Below are 27,401 nucleotides of genomic sequence, written 5' to 3'. Positions count from 1 at the left end.
CAGGCTCAGCTGGAACTGAGTATTCATCCTTGGCATTCACTGCAAGCTATAAGCTCTGCAAGGGATGCCCCTGATGTAATCACCTTGAAGTTACACATGAAAGAGGAGAGCTCATCAATTTTCAGGGAATCCCAGTAAGGGACAGTCCTGACTCCCATCAGCAGGATGGGACATACATGTATAATATCAGTGGTTAGGTTATCATGGGTCAAGAAATGACCAAAGAGCAGAAAGTATTTTTTAAAACAGTGCAACAGCTACTTCAGGCTATCCAGTGCACTGTCGAGCCTGGAGCTTTATGCTTAAGCTCTTAATTCGGCCGGAATGCCCTTGGTTTCCTGATCACCAAACCTTAGATTTAGAGTTATGGGAGTCGGTAGGTCGCTGCCTGAAAACAGGATTTGAGCAAGGTCATTTTGCTAATGTTACTATTTTGACCACCTGGGCACTGGTGCGCTCGCTCCGCGTTGTACCCTCTTTATCTGCCACATTGTGTCGAGTCAGACCACCCATCTTCTCCACCTGAAGGGAATTCAGGAGATTTAAAGGAGAAGGAAAAACAGGAACCAGAACAACAGGGAGAGACTCCTCTCCCCATTTCATTCCCTTCTATGGGGAATAAGGAAGAGACATTTTCTAGTGGTAAGGATGGACCCAAGCCTTTTCCTCCCCCTACAGAAAAGACATTGCCCTCCTTTCCTCCACCCTTAAAGGGACCTGCGTTCGTTGGCCCTGAGAAGGCAACTGTGCTTCCCATTCACCTTAAGGAGATTGGAGGCCGCCCAAGGGATGGTTCTTGGAGAAGACCCCCGGTCAGCAAACATCTATACGATCTGGTGGCTACATCTCCTGACAAACTTTCCTGCTGGAGGGGTGCCTCCAGGAGGGAAGGAAAGTGGCTGATGATGACTGTCTTCCTAATACGCAAGTTCTCACTTCCTACTTCCAGCATCGGCCTTCTTGGCCTTGGCTTTTTTTTTGTTTCCCTGGAGTATAAGGGAAAGTTGCAAGCTGCCTCCTGGGTTTTAATCACAGATAGCTCTGGCTTTCTTGCTGCCCACAGAGGCCTAGGGCAGGAGAGTTGCTAAGACGCCATGGAGTCCCCATTTGGTCATTGGCGGTCTAGGCAAGTCACTCCTTTGTGGGTTTGTGGTGATGGATGGGAGGCCAAGAGGTACAGACCGGGTCTCTGGGTGACTGCGGGCAGCTCCAACCAAGTCCTAAGAATCATCCTCACCATGGTCACATGCCTTAGTAACTGTGCAGTTTGGCCTGCTGCTTGCTGTGCTGCTGCTTTTCCTAGTTCTGCCACCCCTCGCATGCCGACAAACAATTCCTTGTCTTCCCTAGTCCCTGGGGGAGGAGCCCGCTAATAAGGGGCGCTCTCCCATAGCCATGTATTAGATGTTAACTAGGCTGAGGTAGGCGACCTCTGCCAGCTGCTGTCGCCTTCAGAAGATAGACGCAGCAGCAAGGAATGTTTCACTTTTTCGTAAAATGTCTAAAAAACACTGTGGCTGGGAAACTTCAAAGCAGACCCTGTGCTGCATATCGGCTCCCCCCGCCTGAGCCTCTGTGCTTAGGGGTAGTAAAAATAATAAAAAGCCCGATAGATTTTCAGTGCCTTCCCTAACAGGGTTGGCTCCAAGCGTAGGTGCCCTGGAGGACGAGGGAAGAGGTCTTCTCCCAGCCTGTTACCCTCTTGCCTCCTGCCTCCGCACTTATACAGCCACTTTACCACCTGGTCATTCTCTGACCTCTTGCTGCCACTTATAGTCTTCCTTCCTTCCTCTCAGGGTAAGGGTAGCAACAGGTGACAGGCTGTTAAAAAGACAGGCTGCCTAAAGAGCCTGGAGCAGATGGAAAGAACCCGGCCACAGTCCTGCTTTCCCAAGCTCACTTCTAAGACATTCCAGCTAAAGGCGAATGCAGGAAAATAGCCAGTACCTAAGGACATTGAAAAATTGGGGGGTTCTTTTTTTATTTTACACACTTAAGCTAACTCAATGCAGGTTTATTTTCCTGGACACTTGCAGTCACATTCTAATAACTTTCAAGGGCCATGATATGGTAAAAGTTACCTAAAATATCCATCCCTTCCATATCTGAGTTTAACAGGTAGGCTTTATCTTTTGCCATTTCTGTATTTTATATGTTATGTACCTGTCTCATAACCCCTCTAAACATATGCAAAAGACCACAGATTTAATAGCTTCTCTTACTAAAGGGGCACCAACAGTGTGTCCAATTATCAGGATATGACCCTGCTACTCTTTTCCTACTTTTAAGTAAAAAACAATTTCATAGTCTCTTAGCTTGTAATCTTGATTGGCCAGTAGCAATGGCTGACTTTATTGGCAAATATCAGCTTCCACTTACCAACCTGTAAGCTCCTGAACTTTTCACAAACTGCACCTGTTAAATTTGTATCTACTGTTGTCTCTGAGCCCTTGCTTCACCCCACTACTCTCTTTACAGATGGTTCAGAAAAAAAATGAAAAGACAGCTATAGTGTGGCAAGATGCCTGCAAAACTGGCAGCACAAATCCCAGGAACATTTTTAAATTATGCAACAGGAAGAGTTAAAGGCCCTAATAACCTTACAAACCTTTCCTCACCAAGACATAAACAGAGTTAGTATATAGCATTCCTCATTTAGATCTTGCACATGTGAAGGGCATTACTAATGAATCTCTACCAGCTTTGTTTCTTGTAGCACAAAAGCTCCTCTGTGCCCGTCTTCACCCTCTTTATATCACCCACATTCACTCTCATTCTGGGCTCCCTGGTCCCTTGTCAGAAGGGAATGCTTGAGCTGATGCTCTGGTAATGTGGTTTGTGGTTTCCTGCTTTTTTCGAGCTCAAGCTAATCATGTTTTGTTTTCTTTTGTTTCATCAGAATGCCCAAGGTCTCAAAAACAGTTTCATTTAACACTTGCTCAAGCGCAAATGATTATTCAAACTTGTCCTGATTGCCAATAGCATTCGCTTTCTCCTTTTTTCTTAGGGCTTGGTGCCAATCCATGAGGTCTGGTGCTATCTGGCAAACTGATTTTACTCAGTATCCACCCTTTGGATGTTTTAAATTTCTCCACATTACCGTGGACACGTAGACAAGTTTAATACATGCTACCCCCTGGACCGGTGGAAAAACTAAAAACACAATTGCTCATTTGTTTAAATCTATTATAACTTTAGGCCTTCCACAAACTATAAAAACTGATAATGTTCCTTACTATTTAAGTACTCAATTTGCATATGCATTGCAACTTTAACATATAACAACATAAAACTGACATTCTCTATAACTTACCCACTCAGGCCATTATTAAATTAACTCATCAAACTCTTTTTTTTTTTTTTTTTTTTTTTTGAGACGGAGTTTCACTCTTGTTACCCAGGCTGGAGTGCAATGGCACGATCTCGGCTCACCGCAACCTCTGCCTCCTGGGTTCAGACAATTCTCCTGCCTCAGCCTCCTGAGTAGCTGGGATTACAGGCACGAGCCACCATGCCCAGCTAATTTTTTGTATTTTTTTAGTAGAGACGGGGTTTCACCATGTTGACGAGGATGGTCTCGATCTCTCGACCTTGTGATCCACCCGCCTCGGCCTCCCAAAGTGCTGGGATTACAGGCTTGAGCCACCGCGCCCGGCCTCAAACTCTTAAAGTATATCTTAATAAAAAAAAGGTGGGGAATATGGGGTTCTTTCCTTCAGAACAGGACCTGTTGTTGGAGAATCAACCAGCAATGACAGTGCTGATTTGGAAGTCATCTGGCACTACCCGGGAACAACTAAAGAAATTGGATCAACAAGCAACTATCTGGTTTGCCACCGTGGAAGCCCCTGGAACTGCAAAGAACTAGTTTCTTATGCATCTAGTGGTAACTGGGGAAACTTCTGAGAAAGTAAGACAGGCATGGATGTTAGGGTGGCTGGTAATTCTTGTCCTTTGCCAAGTGGGATCAGCTCAAGAACATATTTATTGGAGTCATGTTCTAAATCCCCCTGTTTTTAATGTTAGTACATGGTGGGATGCTGACCTGCCTTTGTCATCTAATGATACTTCTTGGACAGGAGGTCCATGGATGCCCCTGTCTTATTCCCTTGACTGAAAATTTAAGATGGATTAAACTTAATGACTCCTTGATTTTATTACCTAGTAATCCTCCTCTTTGTTTTTTTCAGAATATCACATGTTAAGTGTGTTCCTCTCATTCCTCAGGAGTATCTTTGCTATCAGCCCAAAAGGGAGGCTAAGCTTGCAAATTTGACCTTTATTTCTGCTGTTACCACTAATCTTACTGAGGTCTTTAATGAAGCTACACAAGTGCCTGATCTTCCTATTTGCCATCCAAGGAGGGACTGGCGATATAAGCTTGAGGCCATCTGTTGGTCTCTAAGCAGACAATCTGCACCACGCCAAGGGCCTCTGTTTGATAATGGCACCTTACTTGATTGGGACCTCCATGGTAATCTTACGTCTGCAAATCAGACTATTGGATTTGGGAGTCCCTCCAATAGTTTTATCACCTAGCCAGAGTATTGGCTTTCAGGACCAATATTACAACTAAAAGGGAAACAAGCGTTAAGCCCTGCACATACCCAAATTTGGGGACTAGGTCTTCCTTTTTGGAACAGGTTCTTTCACATGATGAGCACATTACTACTGGTGGCAACTATACCACTCTCTTAGCAGACTAATGTTACTGATACAGTCCTGATTTGTACTACACACCCTTATATACTTCTGTTTGGGCAAGGTGTTCCTAACATAGAGCAGAATCAATCCTTTTATAGTATTAAAATCTCTTCCAGTAGCTGGTACGCTACATCCTTATCTCATCAAAATGTTATACAGTTAAATACAACCTGTGTCATGATGTTAACTTGGCGAGCAGTATTGTGGCTGCCTGTAAATTTAATGCAGAACTGGGAAGGAGAGTCCACCTTGCAGTTATTTAGAAAAGCACATCTGCAAGGGGTTTATCACTACCATTTGCCTTCTCAAATTTCTACTCTTGAGTGTGAATTAAAGAAACAACTTGAAGAATGGTTGCAGCAATTACAAACAAGTACCCTTCAGCAATTACAAAAAGGCTTTCAATGGTTAAACCCAAATACTTGGGTGTCTAGGTTAAACATATGCATTTGGGTGTTTTTGTAACTGTTTGCTAACTCTGTTTTGTAACTCTGTGCTGCCAACTGATGCATATATGACCAAGTAAGAACGCTAGAGGCTTACCGTGCATTGAATGACCAGCATGCTCCAAGAATTAAAGAAGGGGGAGATGTGGGAGGCGCAAGGCAACATATTCAGGCTTATGTACAAGGCATGCATTTGAGGTTGGGGTACGGAAGAATACTGAGGCACTGTGTGTATGTTATTTGTGTATGGGAATGAAACTCCTTGACCCTGAAAGAGTGTGTGGTGTGATAAGAAACGCTGAAAACAGCTCCTAAGAATGAGTTTTGAGTGTGTACAAGGTCACAGGTGTCTCAGCGCCCACCTCAAATGGCCATCTAATGGATGTTTATAGTTAATACAAGCCCTTTCAATAAATACTTTGCAGACAGATGCTGGGGCAGACTCTCTCAGAAGAGCTACACGTTAGCCCTGCTCAGCTGCAATTGTCTGAGTACTTCATTCTTGGCATTTGCTGCAAGCTATAAGCGCTGCAGTACCTTCATCACAAGGTGGCTGTAAAGAGTAAATGATTCTAGACATTGGCTTAGGCAAGGATTTCATGACCAAGCACCGAGAAGCAAATGCAATAAAAACAAAGATAAATAGCTGGGACCTAATTAAACTAAAGAGCTTTTGCATGACAAAAGGAACAGTCATCAGAGTAAACAGACAACCCAGAGAGTGGGAGAAAATCTTTACAATCTATATATCTGACAAAGGACTCATATCCAGAATCTACAATGAACTCAAATCAGAAAAAAAAATCCCACCAAAAAGTGGACTAAGGACATGAATAGAGAGTTCTCAAAGGAAGATATACAAATAGACAACAAACATGAAGAAATGCTCAACATCACTGATGATCAGGAAAATGCATATCAAAACCACAATGCAATACCACTCAACTCCTGCAAAAATGGCCATAATCAAAAAATCAAAAAACAGTAGATGTTGGCATGGATGCAATGATTAGGGAACACTTCTACACTGCTGGTGGCAATGTAAACTAGTATAGCCACTATGGAAAACAGTGTGGAGATTCCTTAAAGAACTAAAATTAGAAATACCATTAGATCCTGCAATCCCACTACTGACTATCCACCCAAAGGAAAAGAAGTCATTATTCAAAAAAGATTCTTGCACACACATGTTTTTAGCAGCACAATTCACAGTTGCAAAATCATGGAACCAACCCAAATGTCCAACAACCAACAAGTGGATAAAGAAACTGTGGCAAATATATGTGATGGAATATTACTGAGCCAAAAAAAACGAGTGAATTAACAGCATTTGCAGGGACCTGGGTGAGACTGGAGACTATTATTCTAAGTGAAGTAACTCAGAAATGGAAAACCAAACATTGTATCTTCTCACCGATACGTGGGAGCTAAGCTCTGGGGAGACAAAGGCATAAGAATGATACAATGGACTTTGGGGACATGAGAGGAAGAGTGGGAGGAGGGCTAGGGATAAAAGACAACATATATAGTACATTGTATACTGCTTGGGTGATGGGTGCACCAAAATCTCACAAATCACCATTAAGGAACTTATTCATGTAACCAAATACCACCTGTACCGCAACAAATTACGGAAAAAAATTTTTTAATTTAAAAAATAAAAATAAAGTATATATGATATATACAATCCATAAAAGAAAAAAATTGAAAAAAGAGTAAATGAATATCCATAAGGCATATATAATGATGCCTTATACATAATAAGAGTTCAGTATAGGAGAATGCTGGGAAGATGGCCGACTAAGAACAGCTCAGGACTTCAGCTCCCAGTGAAAGTGCAGAGGGTGAGTGGACGCCGCATTTCCAGATGAATTTTTACTGCCCACAGACGAGGAGATTCCCAGGCAGAGGGGTCTCCAGTGCCGCTGTTTCAGCGAGTGTGGCTGTTTTGGCCCACGCGGCTGCTGTGACCACGCCCTGTTGTGGTGGTTCTCCATACAAAAGCCACTGGTCTGGGAGCCCTCTTAGCTGGCGATTGGAGCCCTGAGATGGCAGAGTTGACCATTCACCTGAAATAGCAAACCAGGCCAGGAGATTCCTAGGCACAAAAACTGCCAGGAACATCAGCACATTTTTCAACCGGCTCAGTGAGGCGCGGTACGGGAGATCCCGGCACTTTTTCAACAGGTGACTGCAACATTGGGTCATTCAATTTAAAAAAAAAAAAAAAAAAAAAGACTCTGAGTGAGGGAGCCAGATGATGAGGCTCGGTTGGTCTCCCCCGCCACAACAACAACAACGACGACAATAAAAACAGTAATTGAAAACGCTCTGGGTTAAGCGTTTCACAGCAAGCACAGCTGAACCCAGGACGGTCTGGCTCTGTGGGGGAGGGGCGTCCACCATTACTGAGACTCTCCACCACTACGGAGGCAGGCCGCCGTTACTGAGGCAAACCGCCATTGCCAAGGCAACCTGCCACAACAGAGAGAGTCCGCCATAACAGAGGCAGGGCCACCATGGCCAAGGCAGTTCTAACTACATCCATATAAACAAGACTGCAGGTAAGATCACACGGCAGCTCGGTGGAGCCCACAGCAGCTCAGCAAAGCCTCTGCAGGCAGACAGGGACTAGGCAGACTCCTAATTGTGGGGCAGCCGTGAAAGAAAAGAAAAGGGGGGCAGCAGCACAACGGAAACTCATAAAGCCCTAACTCCCCGGGACAGAGGACCTGGAAACAAAAAGTGCTTTATGAGTTCAGCTGCAGCGGACCTAAACGTACCTGCCCAGCAGCTCTGAACGAACAACGGAGCTCACAGCTCAGGACTTGAGCCCCAATAAAAGACAGACTGTCTCCTGAAGCAGCTCCCTGACCCCCACAGATCCAAAGAGTCACCTCATAAAGGAGAGAACGGACTGAGAGTTGGCGAGCATCCTTCGGGGACAAAGACAGCAGAAGAGGAAACTCGTAGCAACACTTACTGTTCCGCAGCTGCTGCAGGTGATCCCCAGGCAAGCAGGGCCTGGAGAGGACCTCAACAGTCCTACAGCAGAGGGGCCAGACTGTTAGAAGGAAAGCTTAAAAAAAAAAAGAAGTAACTTCAGCATACACAAACTGGAAGCTCACTCAGAGACTCAATCTGAAAGACAGTAACTACAAAGACAACAGGTGGATAAACCCACAAAGATGGGAAGAAACCAGCGCAAAAAGGGTGAAAACTCCTGAAACCGGAACACCTCTCCTCGTAAAAGGGATCACAACTCCTCACCAGCAAGGGAACAAGACCAGATAGAGAAGGAGTGTGATGAAATGACAGAATCAGACTTCAGAAGCTGGGTAGTAAGAAACTACAGTGAGCTAAAAGAACATGTTCTAACCCAATGCAAAGAAACTAAGAACCTTGAAAAAAGATGGGACGAAATGCTAATGAGAATGGACAACATAGAGAGGAATATAAGTGAATTGATGGAGCTGAAAAACACAACACGCAAACGTCGCGAAGCATGCACAAGTTTCAACAGCCGAATTGGCCAAGCAGAAGAAAGGATATCAGAGGTCGAAGATCAACTCAATGAAATAAAAAGAGAAGGCAAGAACAGAGAAAAAAGGGCAAAAAGGAATGAACAAAATCTTCAAGAAATGTGGGACTCTGTGAAAAGACCTAATCTACGCTTGATAGGTGTACCTGAATGTGACGAAGAGAATGAATCCAAGCTGGAAAATACTCTTCAGGATATTATCCAGGAAAACTTCCCCAACCTAGCAAGGCAGGCCAATATTCAAGTCCAGGAAATACAGAGAAAACCAGAAAGATATTCCTCAAGAAGAGCAAACCCAAGGCACATAATTATCAGATTCACCAGGATTGAAATGAAAGAGAAAATGCTAAGGGCAGCCAGAGAGAAAGACTGGGTTACCCACAAAGGGAAGCCCATCAGACTCACAGCAGATCTCTCAGCAGAAACCCTACAAGCCAGAAGAGATTGGGGGTCAATATTCAACATCCTTAAAGAAAAGAACTTTCAACCCAGAATCTCCTATCCAGCCAAACTAAGCTTTATAAGTGAAGAAAAAATAAAATCCTTTGTAAACAAGCAAGCACTCAGAGATTTCATCACCACCAAACCTGCTCTACAAGAACTCCTGAAAGAGGCTCTACACATATAAAGGAACAACCAGTACCAGCCATTCCAAAAACATACTAAATGGTAAAGAGCATCAACACAATCAAGAATCTGCATCAACTAACCAACAGAACAGCCAGGTAGCATCAAAATGACAGTATCCAATTCACACATAATAATACTATCCCTAAATGTCAATGGACTAAATGCCCCAATCAAAAGACACAGACTGGCAAATTGGATAAAAACCCAAAACCCGTCAGTGTGCTGTATCCAGGAAACTCATCTTACATGCAAGGATACACAAAGACTCAAAATAAAGTGATGGAGGAAGATCTACCAAGGAAATGGAGAGCAAACAAAAAGCAGGAGTTGCAATTCTCATCTCTGATAAAATAGACTTTAAAGCAACAAAGATCAAAAGAGACAAAGAAGGACATTACATAACGGTAAAAGGATCACTGGAACAAGAAGAGCTAATGATCCTAAATATATACGCACCCAATACAGGAGCACCCAGATACATAAGGCAAGCTCTTAATGATGTACAAAGAGACTTAGACTCCCACACAATAATAGTGGGAGACTTTAACACCCCACTGTCAATATTAGAAAGATCATCCAGACAGAAAATTAACAAGGATATCTAGGACATGAACTCAGACCTGGAACAAGCAAACCTAATAGACATTTACAGAACTCTCCACCCCAAATGCACAGAATATACATTCTTCTCAGCACCACATCACACCTACTCTAAAATTGACCACATAATTGGCAATAAATAACTCCTCAGTAAATGCAAAAGAACAGAAATCATAACAAACAGTCTCTCAGACCACAGTGCAATCAGGTTAGAACTCAGAATGCAGAAACTAACTCAGAACCGCACAGCTTCATGGAAACTGAACAACTTACTCTTGAATGTTGACTGGATAAACAATGAAATGAAGGCAGAAATAAAGATGTTCTTCAAAACCAACGAGAACGGAGATGCGACATATCAGAATCTCTGGGACACATTTAAAGCAGTCTCTAGAGGAAAATATATAGCAATAAGTGCCCACATGAGAAGAAAGGAGAGATCTAAAATTGAGACCTATCACCAAAATTGAAAGAGCTAGAGGAGCAAGATCAAAAAAACTCAAAACCTAGCAGAAGACAGGAAATAACTAAGATCAAAGCAGAACTGAAGGAAATAGAGACAAAAAAACACTCTTCAAAAAATCAATAAATACAGAAGCTGGTTTTTTCAAAAAGATCAACAAAATAGACAGACCACTAGCCAGATTAATAAAAAAGAAAAGGAGCCGGGCGCGGTGGCTCAAGCCTGTAATCCCAGCACTTTGGGAGGCCGAGGTGGGTGGATGACGAGGTCGAGAGATAGAGACCATCCTGGTCAACCTGGTGAAACCTCATCTCTACTAAAAATACAAAAAATTAGCTGGGCATGGTGGCACGTGCCTGTAATCCCAGCTATTCAGGAGGCTGAGGCAGGAGAATTAACTGAACCCAGGAGGCGGAGGTTGCGGTGAGCCGAGATCACGCCATTGCACTCCAGCCTGGGTAACGAGAGCGAAACTCCGTCTCAAAAAAAAAAAAAAAAGAAAAGGAGAATAACCAAATTGATGCAAATAAAAAACGATAAAGGGGCTATCACCACAGATTCCCCAGAAATCCAAACCATCATCAGAAATTATTACAAACAACTCTATGCACATAAACTAATAAACCTGGAAGAAATGGATAAATTCCTGGACACCTGCAACCTCCCAAGCCAAAACCAGGAAGAGGTCGAAACCCTGAATAGACCAATAACAAGGTCTGAAGTCGAGGCAGCAATTAAGAGCCTACCACCCAAAAAAAGCCGAGGTCTAGATGGGTTCACAGCCGAATTCTACCAGACGTACAAAGAGGAGCTGTTACCATTCCTTCTGAAACTATTTCAGACAATCCAAAAAGAGGGAATCCTTCCCAAATCATTTTATGAGACAAACATCATCCTGATACCAAAACCCAGCAGAGACTCAACAATAAAAGAAAACTTCAGGCCAATATCCATAATGAACATAGATGCAAAAATCTTCAATAAAATACTGGCAAGCCGATTGCAATAGCACATCAAAAAGCTTATCTGCCATGATCAAGTAAGATTCACCCCAGGGATGCAAGGCTGGTTCAACATACACAAGTCCATAAACGTAATTCACCACATAAACAGAACCAAAGACAAAAACCACATGATTATCTCAATTGATGCAGAGAAGACCTTTGACAAAATTCAACAGCCCTTTATGCTAAAAACCCTCAATAAACTAGGCATTAACAGAACATATCTCAAAATAATAAAAGCTATTTATGACAAACCAAAGTCAATATCATACTAAATGGGAAAAAACTGGAAGCATTCCCTTTAAAATCTGGCACTAGACAAGGATGCCATCTCTCACCACTTCTATTCAATATAGTACTGAAAGTTCTAGCCAGAGCAATCAGGCAAGAAAAAGAAATAAAGGGTATTCAAATAGGAAAGGAGGAAATCAAACTGTCTCTATTTGCAGATACATGACTGTATATCTAGAAGACCCCATCGACTCAGCCCAAAATCTCCTGAAACTGATAAACAACTTCAGCAAAGTCTCAGGATACAAAATCAATGTGCAAACATCACAAGCATTCCTATACACCAGTAACAAACTGAAAGAGAGCCAAATCAAGAATGAACTGCCATTCACAATTGCTACAAAGAGAATAAAATACCTAGGAATAAAATTAACAAGGAACGTAAAGGACCTCTTCAAGGAGAACTACAAGCCACTGCTCAACAAAATAAGAGAGGACACAAACAGATGGAGAAACATTCATGTTCATGGTTAGGAAGAATCAACATCATGAAAATGGCCATACTGCCCAAAGTAATTTACAGATTCAATGCTATCCCCATCAAGTTACCAATGACCTTCTTCACAGAACTGGAAGAAAACACCTTAAACTTCATATGGAACCAAAAGAGAGCCCGAATATCCAAGTCAATTCTAAGCAAAAAGAACAAAGCAGGAGTCATCACACTACCGGACTTCAAACTATACTACAAGGCTACAGTAATCAGAACAGCATGGTACTGGTACCAAAACAGAGATATAGACCAATGGAACAGAACAGAGGCCTCAGAGGAAATACAACATACCCACAACCATCTGATCTTCGACAAACCTGACAAAAACAAGCAATGGGGAAAGGACTCCCTGTTTAATAAATGGTGTTGGGAAAACTGGCTAGCCATGTGCAGAAAGCAGAAACAGGACCCCTTCCTGACACCTTTCACTAAAATTAACTCCAGATGGATTAAAGACTTAAACATCAGACCTAACACCATAAAAACCCTAGAAGAAAATCTAGGCACAACCATTCAGGACATAGGCGTAGGCAAGGACTTCATGACCAAAACACCAAAAGCATTGGCAAGAAAAGCCAAAATAGACAAATGGGACCTAATCAAACTCCACAGCTTCTGCACTGCAAAAGAAACAGTCAGTAGAGGTAATCGGCAACCAACAGAATGGGAAAAAAATTTTGCAGTCTACCCATCTGACAAGGGGCTGATATCCAGAATTTACAAAGAACTAAACCAGATCTACAAGAAAAAAACAAACAAGCCCATTCAGAAGTGGGCAAAGGATATGAACAGACACTTTACAAAAGAAGACATACAGGAGGCCAACAAACATATGAAAAAATGCTCATCATCACTGGCCATTAGAGAAATGCAAATCAAAACTACATTGAGATACTATCTCACCCCAGTTAGAAAGACGATCATTAAAACATCTGGAGACAAGAGATGCTGGAGAGGGTGTGGAGAACTAGGAACACTTTTACACTGTTGGTGGGAATGTAAATTAGTTCAATCATTGTGGAAGACAGTGTGGCAATTCCTCAATCACCTAAAAATAGAAATCCCATTTGACCCAGCAATCCCATTACTGGGTATATATCTGAAGGATTATAAATTATTCTATTATAATGACACATGCACACGAATGTTCATTGCAGCACTGTTTACAATAGCAAAGACCTGGAACCAACCCAAACGCCCATCGATGATAGACTGGACAGGGAAAATGTGGTACATAAACACCATGGAATATTACACAGCCATCAAAAACTATGAGTTCATGTCCTTTTTAGGGACATGGATGAACCTGGAAACCATCGTTCTCAGCAAACTGACACAAGAGCAGAAAATCAAACACCACGTGTTCTCACTCTTAGGTGGGTGTTGAACAATGAGAACACATGGACACGGGGAGGGTAGCACTACTCACTGGGGTCCATTGCATGGGGAGAAATGACAGATATAGGTGAAGGGGAGGAAGGCAGCAAATCACACTGCCACGTGTGTACCTATGCAACAATCGTGCATGTTCTTCACATGTACCCCAAAACCTAAAATGCAATAAAAAAATAAAATAAAATAAAATACAAATGTCAGAAATTTAAAAAAAAAGAGTTCAGTATACTAACCATTATTAATATTAATAAAATATAAAATATTTTAAAGGGCCAAGGTCAGAGAGATATTCAAAAGTAAGTTCAGTGGGGTATGAATCACTAGACCAAAATAATAAAAGCAATAGCAGAAACAATGAGGAGTTATTAAGATATGACTTTAAGAAGATAACTGGAAGAGTGAAACTACTGATACACATCAGAAGGTAGCACAATTTCCTATTCAGAAAAGTATACTGAACTTATTTTCCTCTCTTCCTCTCAAAATATTTCGGAAATGTCACAAAGATTGAAGACAGGGAATAAACTTGCAACAATGGTGAAATTAGGGAAAAGACCATTAGCATACCAGAAATTTTGAAGAATATCTATAAGACAGAGAATGGAAAGAATTGAATTAAGAAATAAATCAAAATGATGGACAGCATAGCAATAGGCTCCAGGGAAAAGGAAGCCATTTTCCTTGGAGGTATATAAGAGAGTCTTCAAGTTTTGAGTTGGCAGATGACACATAGGGATGAAGCGACACGTGGTAGAGTAATCACAATGATTAATAGAAGTACTGTATATAGAAGAGCTAGGCTTCACCTCCTATACCACAAAACATTTACAGAGGAGACTGATAACAGCAAACATAGCCTCCAGAAGAAACTGGAGATCTCACAGAATAAATTCAACTCCTAGATACCTGGGGGATTGAGGGCACCTTTAGTGGCTATCCATGCTCTAGAGTCAATTCTCCCATATTTTTGCATTGCATGGAGTCTGCCTTCTCCTCTCTTTCCCCTAAACTAAAGCATTTGTGTTGTCCACTTAAGACTTTTATCTGTCTTCCAATCAGACAAAATAATTGATAGAAAAAGATTTGCACAATAGTCAGATAAATCCTTGTCTATTGGTTTTTATCTACAACCAAGTCTTTCATTCATATGTATATGAATAAATGACAAACACAGAACTATTTTAGAAAAAGCAGAGCAGAAAAGAAAATAATCAAATAAAAATTTAAAAGTATAAAGAACTAAGGAGAAATAAAACAACTCAAGGAAAAATATAATTTAGAAAGTAGCTCACGCTTTACAAGAGATATTTGAGAAAGTATACTTCTATAACACAAACACAGGATGCTATAATGAAAGAAAAAGACTTGAAAGTGGAAGGAAGTCAAGGAGGAAGAAGAAATGAGGCAGGAAGGGAGGAAAGGAAGGAGGAACAAGGAACAAGTCAGGGAGAAAGGAAATAAAGAATAACACAGAGCTATTGAAAACAACACTAGAAATATCAACTTAAGAAATCCGTGGAAGACTACAAGAGGAAGTGAAGGATAGATACAAGTAAAATAAAGCACAAGATGGAAAAAGACGAAAAACATAAAACATAATTGTGAGGGATATAAAGGATCGGTCAAGCAGGTCTGCCATCCTTCTAATAAGATCCAGATAGAGAGAAAAGAGAAAATAGAGAAAACAGATGGAAGGAAATAGCAGGGGAGGAGGCTGGGAAGCAAAGCTAAAGACTTCAAAATGAAAGGGCCTACTGAATGTCAGGTAGACTGAGTGACGAAAAAGACCTACATGCTCAGATTAGATTACAATAAATTGCAGGACAGGAGACCAGCAAAGCCATAAAAGTACTCTAAGAGATGAACACATTACTCACAAAATGTGCCATCCAATTTCTCATCAGAAACACTAGATGCTTGCAGACAATGAAGTATTGCAGGAGATGCTGAGGAAGGAGTTCAAACATGAGCAGCATTACATGACCTTGGTGGTCTCTTAGCCTGAGAGTTCATGATTCACAGGTTCCACGAAAAGAAATGGCACCGGTGTTTGGGGCCAAGATGGCTGCCTAGAAGCAGCTAGTGTGCAACTCCCTTATGGGGAGAAGAGAGTGGCAAATAAGCATGAGCTCTTCAACAGGATCATCCAAGTGGACACGTGAAGGAAGTAACGTGACCCACAGAGAAAGAAAAGATGGAGGCAGGACAGTTGCCCACCTGAAATGGGCATGGAGCCAAGGGAGACTCACCACTGCAGAGAAACGGTGAGTGGGTGAGAGCCCCCGGGGATCTACACTTCTGCCATGGACCTTTGAAACCTGGACTCAGGATATCCCCTTTGGCTCACTCCCACCATTCCCCACAACCTCCGGCCTCCGGACCAACCAGGGCCTCTATACTGACACACACAGCTATGTGGGTCTGGGCAGAGCCACTGTTCAGGAACATGAAGAATCTTAGGGGCCTTCGACTCTGGGCATTCCAGCACAAGTGGGCTGTAAATCCAGCAACCATGGAGGCCAGGCTCCACAGAACCACAGGATAGGGGCTGAATCCATGGGGCTGAGGAATGGATGGACTGCAGGCTTCATCTCCATTGCGCTTTGCCAGAAAAGCCTCACTGAGACCCTGGTATGGCCACCCCAGCCCTCCCTGAGCTCTCAAGCCAGCTGGTAGCAGTACTATACTTCCATAGGATGGAGCTCCCAGAGGGAGCAGCCAGGCCCACAGTTTTGTTGCTCTACAGCTCCTGCTCCTACTTCTCTCAGGATCAGATAGGAGTAAAGTGATTAAGATCAATGCAGGACCCCGACACAGCACAACTGCCTTATTTAAAAAAAAAAAAAAAATGACCAGACTATTTTCGACGTGGGTCACTGCCCCTGTTACTTCTCACTGGGAAGGGCCTCTCGACCTGGGCCCCCAGCAAAACCATCCTGCCCCCACCTGATCATTTCAGTTGGTGGTGGCTCTGAATTATTCTGGGGAGAAAAATCTGAGAGACATGTGACAGCCCCTCTCCCATTGCAGCTGCAGATGTACTGCCCTTACTGCCCTCAGACTGGGGAAGAAACAAAGGGCCTGGTCGTATAGCTAGTACCTCCAACATGGTGGAATCACCATACACAGAGGAGCCCAGTCCCTTCCCGCTGGGCACCCTCTACTCTTTACCAGGCAGGTACCTACACTAGGGACTGCAAAGCAGATGCTCCAACCCTGATTGAGCATTCCCACTGGTAGTGGCATGGTGTTTCCCTCAGGTGGAGTTTCCATAGGCAACTGACAGCCCCTGTGACACTGCCACTGAAGCAGTTCTGCTTTTGCTGCCCTTGGGCTAGAGAAGTAACAAAGATCTTGAAGGATTTACTCACATCTCCAGCACACTGTAGCCACCCAAAGAAGAAGAGACCAGTCTCTTCTCCACAAGCCATCAGCAGGCAGGGTCTTCCATCTTGAGCCCACAAAGTAGCCATCCTATCTGGGGCTGGACATTCTGATTGGTATTGGTTCTGCATGTATCTGGGGTGGGGCACCAAGAGACAAGTGAAAGGCCCTCTGTAATTGTCAATGCCAAGGTCCCTGCCTTGCTTGTCCCTGAGCTGAAGAGGGAACATAAAACCTGAGCTCATCTCAGGGCTGCAGTGTGCAGCCTAGGAGTGCCGAGCCAAGATTTGCAGCCAGCAGTCAAGTGGGAGAGGAGCCCACACTCTCAGAGCACTGAGAGGGAGCATGGCGGGAAATGCAGGGAATTGCAGAGAAGCCATGTGGCTGTACAAAAGCCTATCTACCAGTCATTATGCATCGGTGCCATCTACTGAATCACAGCCCAAACGTCAACATCAAAAATACTTCGCTAATATACACCTCTGTGAAACCAAGGACAAGAATTCAGCTACGAAAAAAGCCCCAGCACAAAGCCTCAACCCTTTGAAAACATCCAGAAATAAAGTCAACTGAGCATACTCAAATTCCATGACAGTTAAAAGATCATCAGCCCACATAGATGAGAAAGAACCAGCACAACTAAAAGTATTAACAGCAGAATTGACCAAGTTGAGGAAAGAATCTCAGAGTTTGAAGACTGGTTCTCCAAACAAACTCAGTGGAACAAACATTTAAAAAAATTTTAAAAAGGAAAGAACAAAACCATCGAGCAATGTGGAATTATGAAAAGAGACTAAATCTACAACTCACTGGCATATCTGAAGGAGAGGGAGAGAAAATAAGCAGCTTGGAAAACATTTGAGGATATCATCCATGTAAATTTCCCCAACCTTGCTAGAGAGGCTAACATTCAAATTCAGGAAATGCAGAGAAACTCTGTGAGGTACTATAAAAAGATGACTATCCCCAAGACATATAGTCATCAGATTCTACAAGATAAAAATGAAAGAATATAAAAGACAGCTAGAGAGAAGGGGCATGTCATCTACAAAGAGAACACCATCAGGCTAACAGCAGACCTCTCAGCAGAAACCCTACAAGCCACACACGATTGGGGGCCTATAGTCAGCATTTTTAAAGAAAAAAAAAAAAAACTACCATCAAACTAATCTTTATAAGTGAAGGAGAAAGAAGATACTTTTCAGACAAGCAAATGCTTAGGGAATTCATCACCATCAGATGTACTTTACAAGAGTGCACATCTTTAAGGGAGTGCTAAATGTAGAAAGGAAAAACCTTTACCAACCACCACATAAACACAATTACATAGACCATTGACACTATAGCAACTACACTATCAACTCTACATAATAACCAGCTAACAACAAAATGAAAGGATCATGTTCTCACATATTAATATTAACCTTGAAGGTAAATGAGCTAAATGCCCCAATTAAAAGGCAGAGTGACAAGTTGCATAAAGAAACAAGACCCAAGTATATAATGTCTTCAAAAAATCATCTCATATGCAGTGATACCCACAGGCTCAAAGTAAAGGGATGAAGAAAAATCTACCAAGAAAATGGAAAAAAAAAAAGAGTTGTTATCCTAATTCCAGAAAAAAAAAAAGACTTTAAATTAAATATATTCAAAAATGACAAAGAATGGCATTACATGATGGTAAAGGGTTCAATTCCACAAGATATAACTATCCTAAATATTCATATGCCAAATACAAGAGCACCCAGATTCATAAAACAAGTTATTTGAGATCTACAAAGGGACTTAGATAACCATATAATCATAGTGGATAACTTCAACACCCCACTGACAGTATTAGATACATCACTGATGCAGAAAACTAACAAAGATAACAAAGATAATTGGGACATAAATTCTACAATTAACCAAATAGACATAAAAGACATCTAAACAACTCTCCACCCAAAAACATCAGAATATGCATTCTTCTCATCTGCTCATGGCACATACTCTAAAATTGACCAATCAGCCATAAAATAATTTTCAGCAAATTAAGAAAAAAAAGAAATCATACCAACTATAGCATCAGACTGCAAAGCACAGTAAAATCAGAAATTGATACCAAGATGATCACTCAAAATGATACAATTACATAGAAATCAAGCAACCTGCTCCTGAATGACTTCTGGGTAAAAAAGAAATTAAGGCAAAAATCAAGAAATTCTTTGAAACTAATCAGTCCAAAGATATAACATATCAGAATCTCTGGGACACAGCTAAAGCAGTGTTAGGGAAAGGTTTATAGTGCTAAACACACACATTGAAAGGATAGAAAGATCTCAAATTAACAACCTAACATTGTACCTAGAGGAACAGTGAAAAAAGTGCACGCCAACCCCAATACTGGCAGAAGACAAGCAATAACCAAAATCGGAACTGAACCGAGTGGAAGTGAGACAGGAAAAAACATAAAGAAGATCAATGAAGCTAGACATGTGCTCTTGGAAAGAATAAATTATATAGCTAGACTGCTAGATAGACAAATAAAAGAAGAAAGATCCAAATAAACACAATCAGAAGTGACACAGAGGATATTTCCACCTACCACACAGAAATACACAAAAATGAGACAATTATGAGCACCTCTATGCACACAAACTAGAAAGCCTAGAAAAAATGTTTAAGTTCCTGGACACATACACCCTCCCAAGACTGAACCAGGAATAAATACATCCCTGAACAGACCAAGAATGAGTTCTGAAATTGAGTCAGTAATCAATAGCCTACCAATCAAAAAAAAAAAAAAAAAAAAGCCCAGAACCAGATAGATTCATAGTTGAATTCTACCAGATGTACAAGGAAGCACTGGTACCACTCCTATGGAAACTACTCCAAAAAATCAAGCAGGAGGGACTCCTCCCTAACTCATTCTATGCGATCAGCATCATTCTGATACCAAAACCTGGCAGAGACACACACAAAAAAATTCTTCAGGCCGATATTGTTGATGAACATCGATACAAAACTCCTCAGCAAAATACTAATAAACTGTATCCAGAAGCAAATCAAAAAGCTAACAAAGCAAGATCAACTAGGTTTTATCTCTAGGATGCAAGGTTGGTTCAACATTTCCAAATTAATACATGTGAATCATCACATAAACCAAACTAAAAACAAAAACACATGATCATAGTAATAGATACAGAAAAGGCTTTTTATAAAATTCAGTATCCCTTCATGTTGAAAACCCTTAACAAACTAGGCATTGAAGGAACGTATGTGAAAATAGTAAGAGCCTTCTATGACAAACCCATAGCCAACATCATAATGACTGGGCAAAAGCTGGAAGCATTTCCCTTGAAAACCAGAAGAATACTAGAATGCTCACTCTTACCACTCCTATTGAACAGAGTATTGTTAAGTCCTGGCCAGAGCGACCAGGCAAAAGAAGGAAATAAAGAGCATCCAAGTATGAAGGCAGGAAGTTAAACTACCTCTGTTTGCAGATGATATGGTTTAATGCCCAGAAAACCGCATAGTCTCTGCCCGAAAGCTCCTAGATTTGACTTTTAAACTTAAGCAAATTATTAGAATACAGAATCAATTTAAAAAGTCAGTAGAATTTCTATATGCCAATAACACCCAAGCTGAGTGCCAAATGAGGAATGTAATGACATTCACAGCAGCCACAAAATAGATAAAACACCTAGGAATGCAGCTAACTCGGAAGGTGAAAGATCTCTAAAACATGAATTACAAAACTTTGCTCAAATCAATCAGAGATGATAAAAATGGAAAAACATTCCACTTTCATAGATAGGAAGAATCAATATTGTTAAAATGGCTATAATACCCAAAGTGATTTACAAATTCAATGCTATTCCTATCAAACTACCAATGACATTCTTCACAGAATTAGAAAAACATTATTCTAAAATTCATATATACCCAAAAAGGAGCCCAAATAGCCAAAGCAATACTAACAAAAACAACAACAACAAAAAAAAGCTAGAGGCATCTTTAAAGTAGACCTGACTTTAAACTAGATTAAATGGCTACAGTAACCAAAACAGCATGGTAGTGGTACGAAATAGACACATAAACTAATGGAACAGAATAGACAGCTCAGAAGTAAGGCCACAGACCCACAAACATCTGATCTTTAACACAGTGGACAAAAACAAACAATGGGGAAAGGACTCCCCATTCAATAAATTGTGCTGGGATAACTGGTTAGCCATATGCAGACGAATGAAGCTGGACCCTTTCCTTATGCTATATAAAAATCAACTCAAGATGGATTAAAGATTTAAATTTAAAACCCAAAATTATAAAAATACTTGAAGAAAATTTAGTATATACCATTTGAAACGTAGGCCCAGGCAAATATTTTTTGATGAATACTACAAAAGCAACTGCAACAAAAACAAAAATTGACAAATAGGACCCAATAAAAGTAAAGACCTTTTGCACAACAAAATAAACTATCAATAAACAGACAACCCACAGAATTAGACAAATGATTTGCCAACTATTTCTCTGACAAACGTCTAACAACCAGAATCTATAGGGAACTTAAATTAACAAGTAAAAAAGAAACAACTCCATTAAAAAATAGGCAAAGGACATGAACAAATACTTTTCAAAAGCAGACATATACGAGACCGGCGAGCATATGAAAAAGTGTTCAACATCACTAATCATTAGAAAAATACAAATCAAAACCACAAGGAGATACCATCTTACACCAGTCAGAATGGCTATTACTAAAGAGTTAAAAAATAACTGATGCTGTCAAGGCTATGAAGAAAAGGAAGCACTAATATACAGCTGGTGGAAATGTAAATTAGTTCAACCACTGTGAAAACCAGTTTGGTGATTTCTCAAAGAACTTAAAACAGAACTATCATTCAACTCAGCAGTCCCATTATTGGGTATAGAGAAAGGAGTATAAATCATTCTACCATAAACACATATGCATGCATATGTCATTGCAGCACTATTCACAATAGTAAAGACATAGAATCAATTGAAATGCCTATCAATAGTGGATTGGATAAAGAAAATGTCATACATATGCACCACAGAATACTACACATACACACAAAAATATGATCATGTCCTTTGCAGCAACATGGATGGAACTGGAGGCCATTATCCTAAGTGAACTAACAAAGCAACAGTAAACCAAATACAACGTTCTCACTTGTGAGAGCTAAACATTGAGCATATGTGGATACAAAGCAGGGAACAATAGATGCTGGGGCCTACTTGGGAATGGAGGTTGGGAGAAGTATAAGGATTTTAGAACTACCTATTGAGTACTATGCTGATGACCTGGATGATGAAATGATCTGTACCACAAACCCCCACAACATGCAATTCATCTGTAGAACCAACCTCACATGCACCCCTGAAACTAAAAGTTTTAAAAAAATGCATTGAATATTACCGTTATTTGGAAGAAGTTAATTTTTCATCAGTTTTATGGCTGTGGGTATCTTTCTTCCCAAAACTAGAAAGGCTCCCATATTTCTCCAGAACTGCCTTTCCCGATTACTATTTTGACAAGTAAAAACATGGGCTGTTTCTTACTTGTCAAAATAGTGGTTTTTAAACTGTTGCAGCACTCAATTCCCTCAGGAAACAACCAGACTGACAATGCATCTCATTAGTGGGATTAATACAGAACACTTATTAAAAAATAATCCAACAATGTATTATAAGAGACTTTAAGAAGTTGATGTTATTTGATCCAGTGATCCCACCTCTGAGAAGCTTCCCATATAGTATCTATAAGTGTCTGCTACCATTTATAAGCAAATGCATTCATTTCTGCATCTAAACTAACCACAAATTTGATAAAATCGCAAGCATATGCCCCCAAATTAATGTTAATTACAAGTAAATAATGATAAATTTATGCAATAATGTAATATGCAACAAACTAGCAATCACTATTATAGTAGATATCATATAGAAAATAAAAACTAAAATTTCAATCTATGAAAACTAGAAATCTTTGCTCAGTAACAAAAATTCTGGTATGCAGTTAAAGGAGAAAAAAAGATATATTTATAGACCTCAAATTAATTAAGCATACAATTCAGGTTTAAAGAAAAGTAAATTATAAAAAAATCAGTATTACATGATTTAGAAAACACAGAAATGGAAAGTTAATGCAAGGATTTACTCATTATATGAGATTTAACATTAAATTCCTGATACCTATAATCAAGAAAAAATAAAATCACAATTGGAAATGAAGAAATACATATAACTGCATGAAGGAAATAAAAACCAGAAAGACTAGGTGACGGGGGGATGGAGGCAGCAAACCACACTGCCATTTTTGTACCTATGCAACAATCCTGCATGATCTGCACATGTAGCCCAGAACTTAAAGTACAATTTAAAAAAACTACTAGTCACACCTATTGAATAATGAATTTCAAATGCACAATCAATAATTTCCTCCAAAATGAAAACAAGTCATTAAAATTTCATTGAAACAGGTAAAAATTCCAGTAGACAAAACCCCACAACAGAAAACTGAAGTTATAATAGAATAATTTTGCTAAAGATTCTCTAGAGCCAAATGATTTTATGACGAAAATTATAAATTTTCAGGTATCTATTGCATTAATTTTATCAAAGCAGGGTCAAAGAGGAAATGTTAGCCAATTCATTCCATGAAGCTAGATTTGTTCCATTAATTAAAAAACCTGAAAAAGGTAACATATGGGAAAACTGTAGCCTCATTTTTACCTAGGTCTCTCGAATATAGAGCGGAAATTATATAAATAGTCCACAGTCCACTATCGGTATGAGTACTCCACTCCCCACCGTGGTTGCAGCAAGTTACGTCATTGCTGAGAAAGCAGGTAGAAAAATTCTGAGAACACACTACACCAACATTATAACAAGTAATAGGCCTAAACTCCTGTTTAACAACAGAATTAAGTCACTTATAACCAAAACAGTTGAACTATTTCAGACATACTGAGCAATAAAACAACACATGAAAGAAGGGAAGTAAATACACTGTAAAAGAATAAATCATGTCAAAGAAAGGCGATCCCTCCCTATTCATTAATACCATTACCTGTCTACCTGGCTATAATTTCCATCTAGGGCTAATAGCTTATTTACACAGCAATGTGTAGTTTACGAAATTTTCAACTTTAAAAGGGTTTTCCTATTCATAGTATAACCTTTCTCCTATCACAGATGACCAAGGTGAGGTTCAGAGATTTTCAGTGCTTGCCTAAAATTAACCAATATTTAAAAGAAATTAAAGATGGTATTATACTAAAGAATGTGTGTTTGCATCATTTTACTCTTCTTGCAATAACAATAAATTATAAGATGCATCATAATATATCAGTGTAGAATAAATTATTTCATATTGTACTTCACTTAATCTTAATCAATAGGTTGTATTTTATGATGTGATACAAAGCAAGGAATTTAGAGAAACATGTGACTCTCACCTTCTTACAGACCCTGGAATACAAAGAGAATGGGGTCCTTCAGGCCAGCCAAAGAGGCTGAACCACATCTGTGCTGCATTTACAACTTGCTCAAAAAAGCAGTGTGCCTTTGTTTCATGTTCGAGAGAAAGGAATTGTTCATATTTTTTCTTATCTTTCTTTGATATTTCACTTTTATCCAGGTGCAAATCTTCAGGCAGGACTTCCACTCCTAAAATTCAAATTAGTTTGTTAAAAAAAATAAGGGGCTACATGACCAGGAGTAAAATATTCTTTCAGTTATTGTCATTCGTATTAGACTAATAGAACCCATTCTATAAATTATTCTATGCTTGCATAGAAATTCTTTAACAATTTACTGTATATTAAAAATAAACAATGAAAATATATTTGTTTTTAAGTACCCAACAGAAACGTTACTCTTATATTTTTGTCCCAATGCATTCAGTAAATGGAACTATGTGGTACATTTTGGCATCTGGAAAATAAATACTTAAACAGTAAAAGTGCTATGAATCCAGGACATTAGAGAATCTCTACTATTGACCCTTGAAGATAACTCTCCAAACAGATGATCCATTTAGTATTAATGACAAATTCACAATTTTCCTCATGAGTTTCTTGTTACTTGTAAAAAACCTAACTTTTAAATTAAATGATATTAAGCAGATCATGTCATGGACTAATTTTGGGAAGTACACTATATATTTGCTACATACCAATAAATATGTTTCCTCTTGCAGGTTTAGCATCATTTAATTTGCTAGTGGTGTCTTTCTTTTTAATTGAAGCAGGAGAGGGTGCTTTAGCCTCCTGGCAGGGAGGTGAAACAAGGTCTCTAGTTTTCTTAAGATATTCATCCTTATCTACAAATGATATTGAATCATAGTAAGTAAAACATGCATTCATGTACTTCCTTATCCCATTATTTAACCGGAATTTATCCATTATCTATTGATGTATCTATCTTTGTATCCATTTATCTATGACAAAGTAAAAAAAAAAAAATCTAAACACCCACTGTACATCAAATAAAATGTCAAACAGGAAACAAATAACATAAAAGTTGATACAATTTTCTAAACTAAATGAATTTATTTGGTAAGGCAATTGTTATGGTACATCAAAGTTATTAGAGAACGAACAATCTTCAATTTTAGCATAAAGACAAATATGAACACATTTAAAATGTTTCTACATCCAAAGACATGAAATTATTATCTATGGTGTTCGAAATAAGATATAAGAAAAGAGTCACCAGAAAAAGTAATTTCTTCCTAGTTAACTATCTGTAATAATATCACAGCTTGGTTATAAACTGATATCATTTTTGTACAGATTTCAATCTGAATTTCAGTTAGAGTTGTTATACATATTTTAGGGTCTGCCACAGTGTCCATTTGAATCCAACCAAAGGCAGTGCTGACCAAGAAAAGCCAGTAGGAGTGACTTAAGGCCAAGCCTGAAAATACATATGCAATTTACATACATTCATACTCTTGATGCAGGGTGGGTGGGACCCAGAGTCAAGCTTAGCCTGCAAGGGTTCTTGGCTTTGCTCAGGAAAGAAGTCAAGGGCAAGCCAGAGGTAGAAGTAAACAGCTTAATTGAAGAGTCAGTGTTATATCTCCAGCAGTATTAAGCTCCATGACTGCCCCTGAAGAGCCGGGCTAACCCTAGGCAAAGGGTAGCAGCTCAACGCAGTTTTGCAGTCATATTTATTCCCAATTTTAATGGCCTACAGATTAAGGGGTGGTTTATGCAAAAATTTCTAAGGAAAGGGTAGTAATCCTCGGGTCACTGCCATGTAAAGTGGCAGTGACTCCCAAATGTTGACATGGCAATGGTAAATTGACATGGCACACTGGTAGGCATGTCTGATTGAAAGCTGATTTTGCGGCCAGGCCAGATGGCTCACACGAAGTCAGAAGTTCAAGACCAGCCGGCCCAACCCCAACTCCAGAAAAAATACAAAATTTAGCTGGGTGTGGTGGTGCACGCCTGTAGCCCCAGCTACTTGGGAGGCTGAGGCATGAGAATTGCTTGAACCCAGGAGACAAAGGCTGCAGTGAGCCGAGATTGTGCCACTGCATTCCAGCCTGGGAGAGAGGGACACCCTGTCTCACCAATAAAAAAAAGAAAAAAAGAAAGCAAGCTGATTTTACCCTGACTCTCTTTTAGCTAGTCCTCCATATGGTCCATTGTCCAATCCCTGCCCTGGCGTCAAGTCCCAGCTCCTAACTCAGTCTGATTCTGTCAAAAATGCATAGACTCTGCAGTTAGAAAAATCTGATTTGAAAACTTGGCACGTCTACACCTGACAGGTTAAACTGTGAGTATGTTATATGAATTATTTAAAACGTGTATTTATCTATAAAATGAGACCAAAGTTTCTGAGCTCATGAGTTTGTTGTGAATATTATTTTAAAGGCAATACCAAATATAAACGAGCTATTGTATGCTGTTTCTTCCACTCTTTCATAACAGAGTAATTCAGAGTTTGCCAGAGACTCTGTAGTCAATAGGTGTGCATGATTTCCAGAATGCTACAGCACCATAGACTTCATAGAAGTGAGCCTTAGAGAACTCGATGATAGAATTATTTATAGTAGATGCATTAGGTTAAATGTTTTTAACTTACCATTAAATGATAAAAAGTTCCTAGTGGAATGCAAAACTACATCTCTACCCTTTCAACTAAACTCAATAATTTACTTTTTGAAAGAATTTTGCAGATGAGCGATTCCAAAATAATCATGCTGCTTTACTTTTGGATATACTTGATATATTTTAATATTTTACCTTCATAGATCACATCATACCCTAGCACATAGTACCAAAGGGTATGGGTTCTGAGGCCTCAAATTTCATTAGAATCCCCTGGGACAGTCTACTCACCCTCTCTACATATTCAGATCTTTAATTTGTAAAGCGAGATGTGTAAGAGCATCTAACTCGGAACTTCTGGGAGGACT

General features: G+C 39.9%; 1 protein-coding gene across 1 annotated transcript in view; it reads right to left on the bottom strand.

Annotated features, from left to right (window-relative positions):
- CFAP47 (cilia and flagella associated protein 47) overlaps positions 1 to 27,401 on the bottom strand; it is a 440,981-nt gene that overhangs the window by 274,036 nt on the left and 139,544 nt on the right. The window contains exons 28-29 of the mRNA XM_003924170.4: positions 25,146 to 25,292; positions 24,427 to 24,637 (exon numbers count right to left, since the gene is read on the bottom strand). Of these exons, the coding sequence (XP_003924219.4) occupies positions 24,427 to 24,637; positions 25,146 to 25,292 (358 nt within the window). The remainder of the gene's footprint in view (positions 1 to 24,426; positions 24,638 to 25,145; positions 25,293 to 27,401) is intronic.

Source organism: Saimiri boliviensis, chromosome X (genome assembly GCF_048565385.1).
Source record: "Saimiri boliviensis isolate mSaiBol1 chromosome X, mSaiBol1.pri, whole genome shotgun sequence".
Lineage (NCBI taxonomy): Eukaryota > Metazoa > Chordata > Mammalia > Primates > Cebidae > Saimiri > Saimiri boliviensis.
This window is presented reverse-complemented; position numbering and strand designations above follow the sequence as displayed.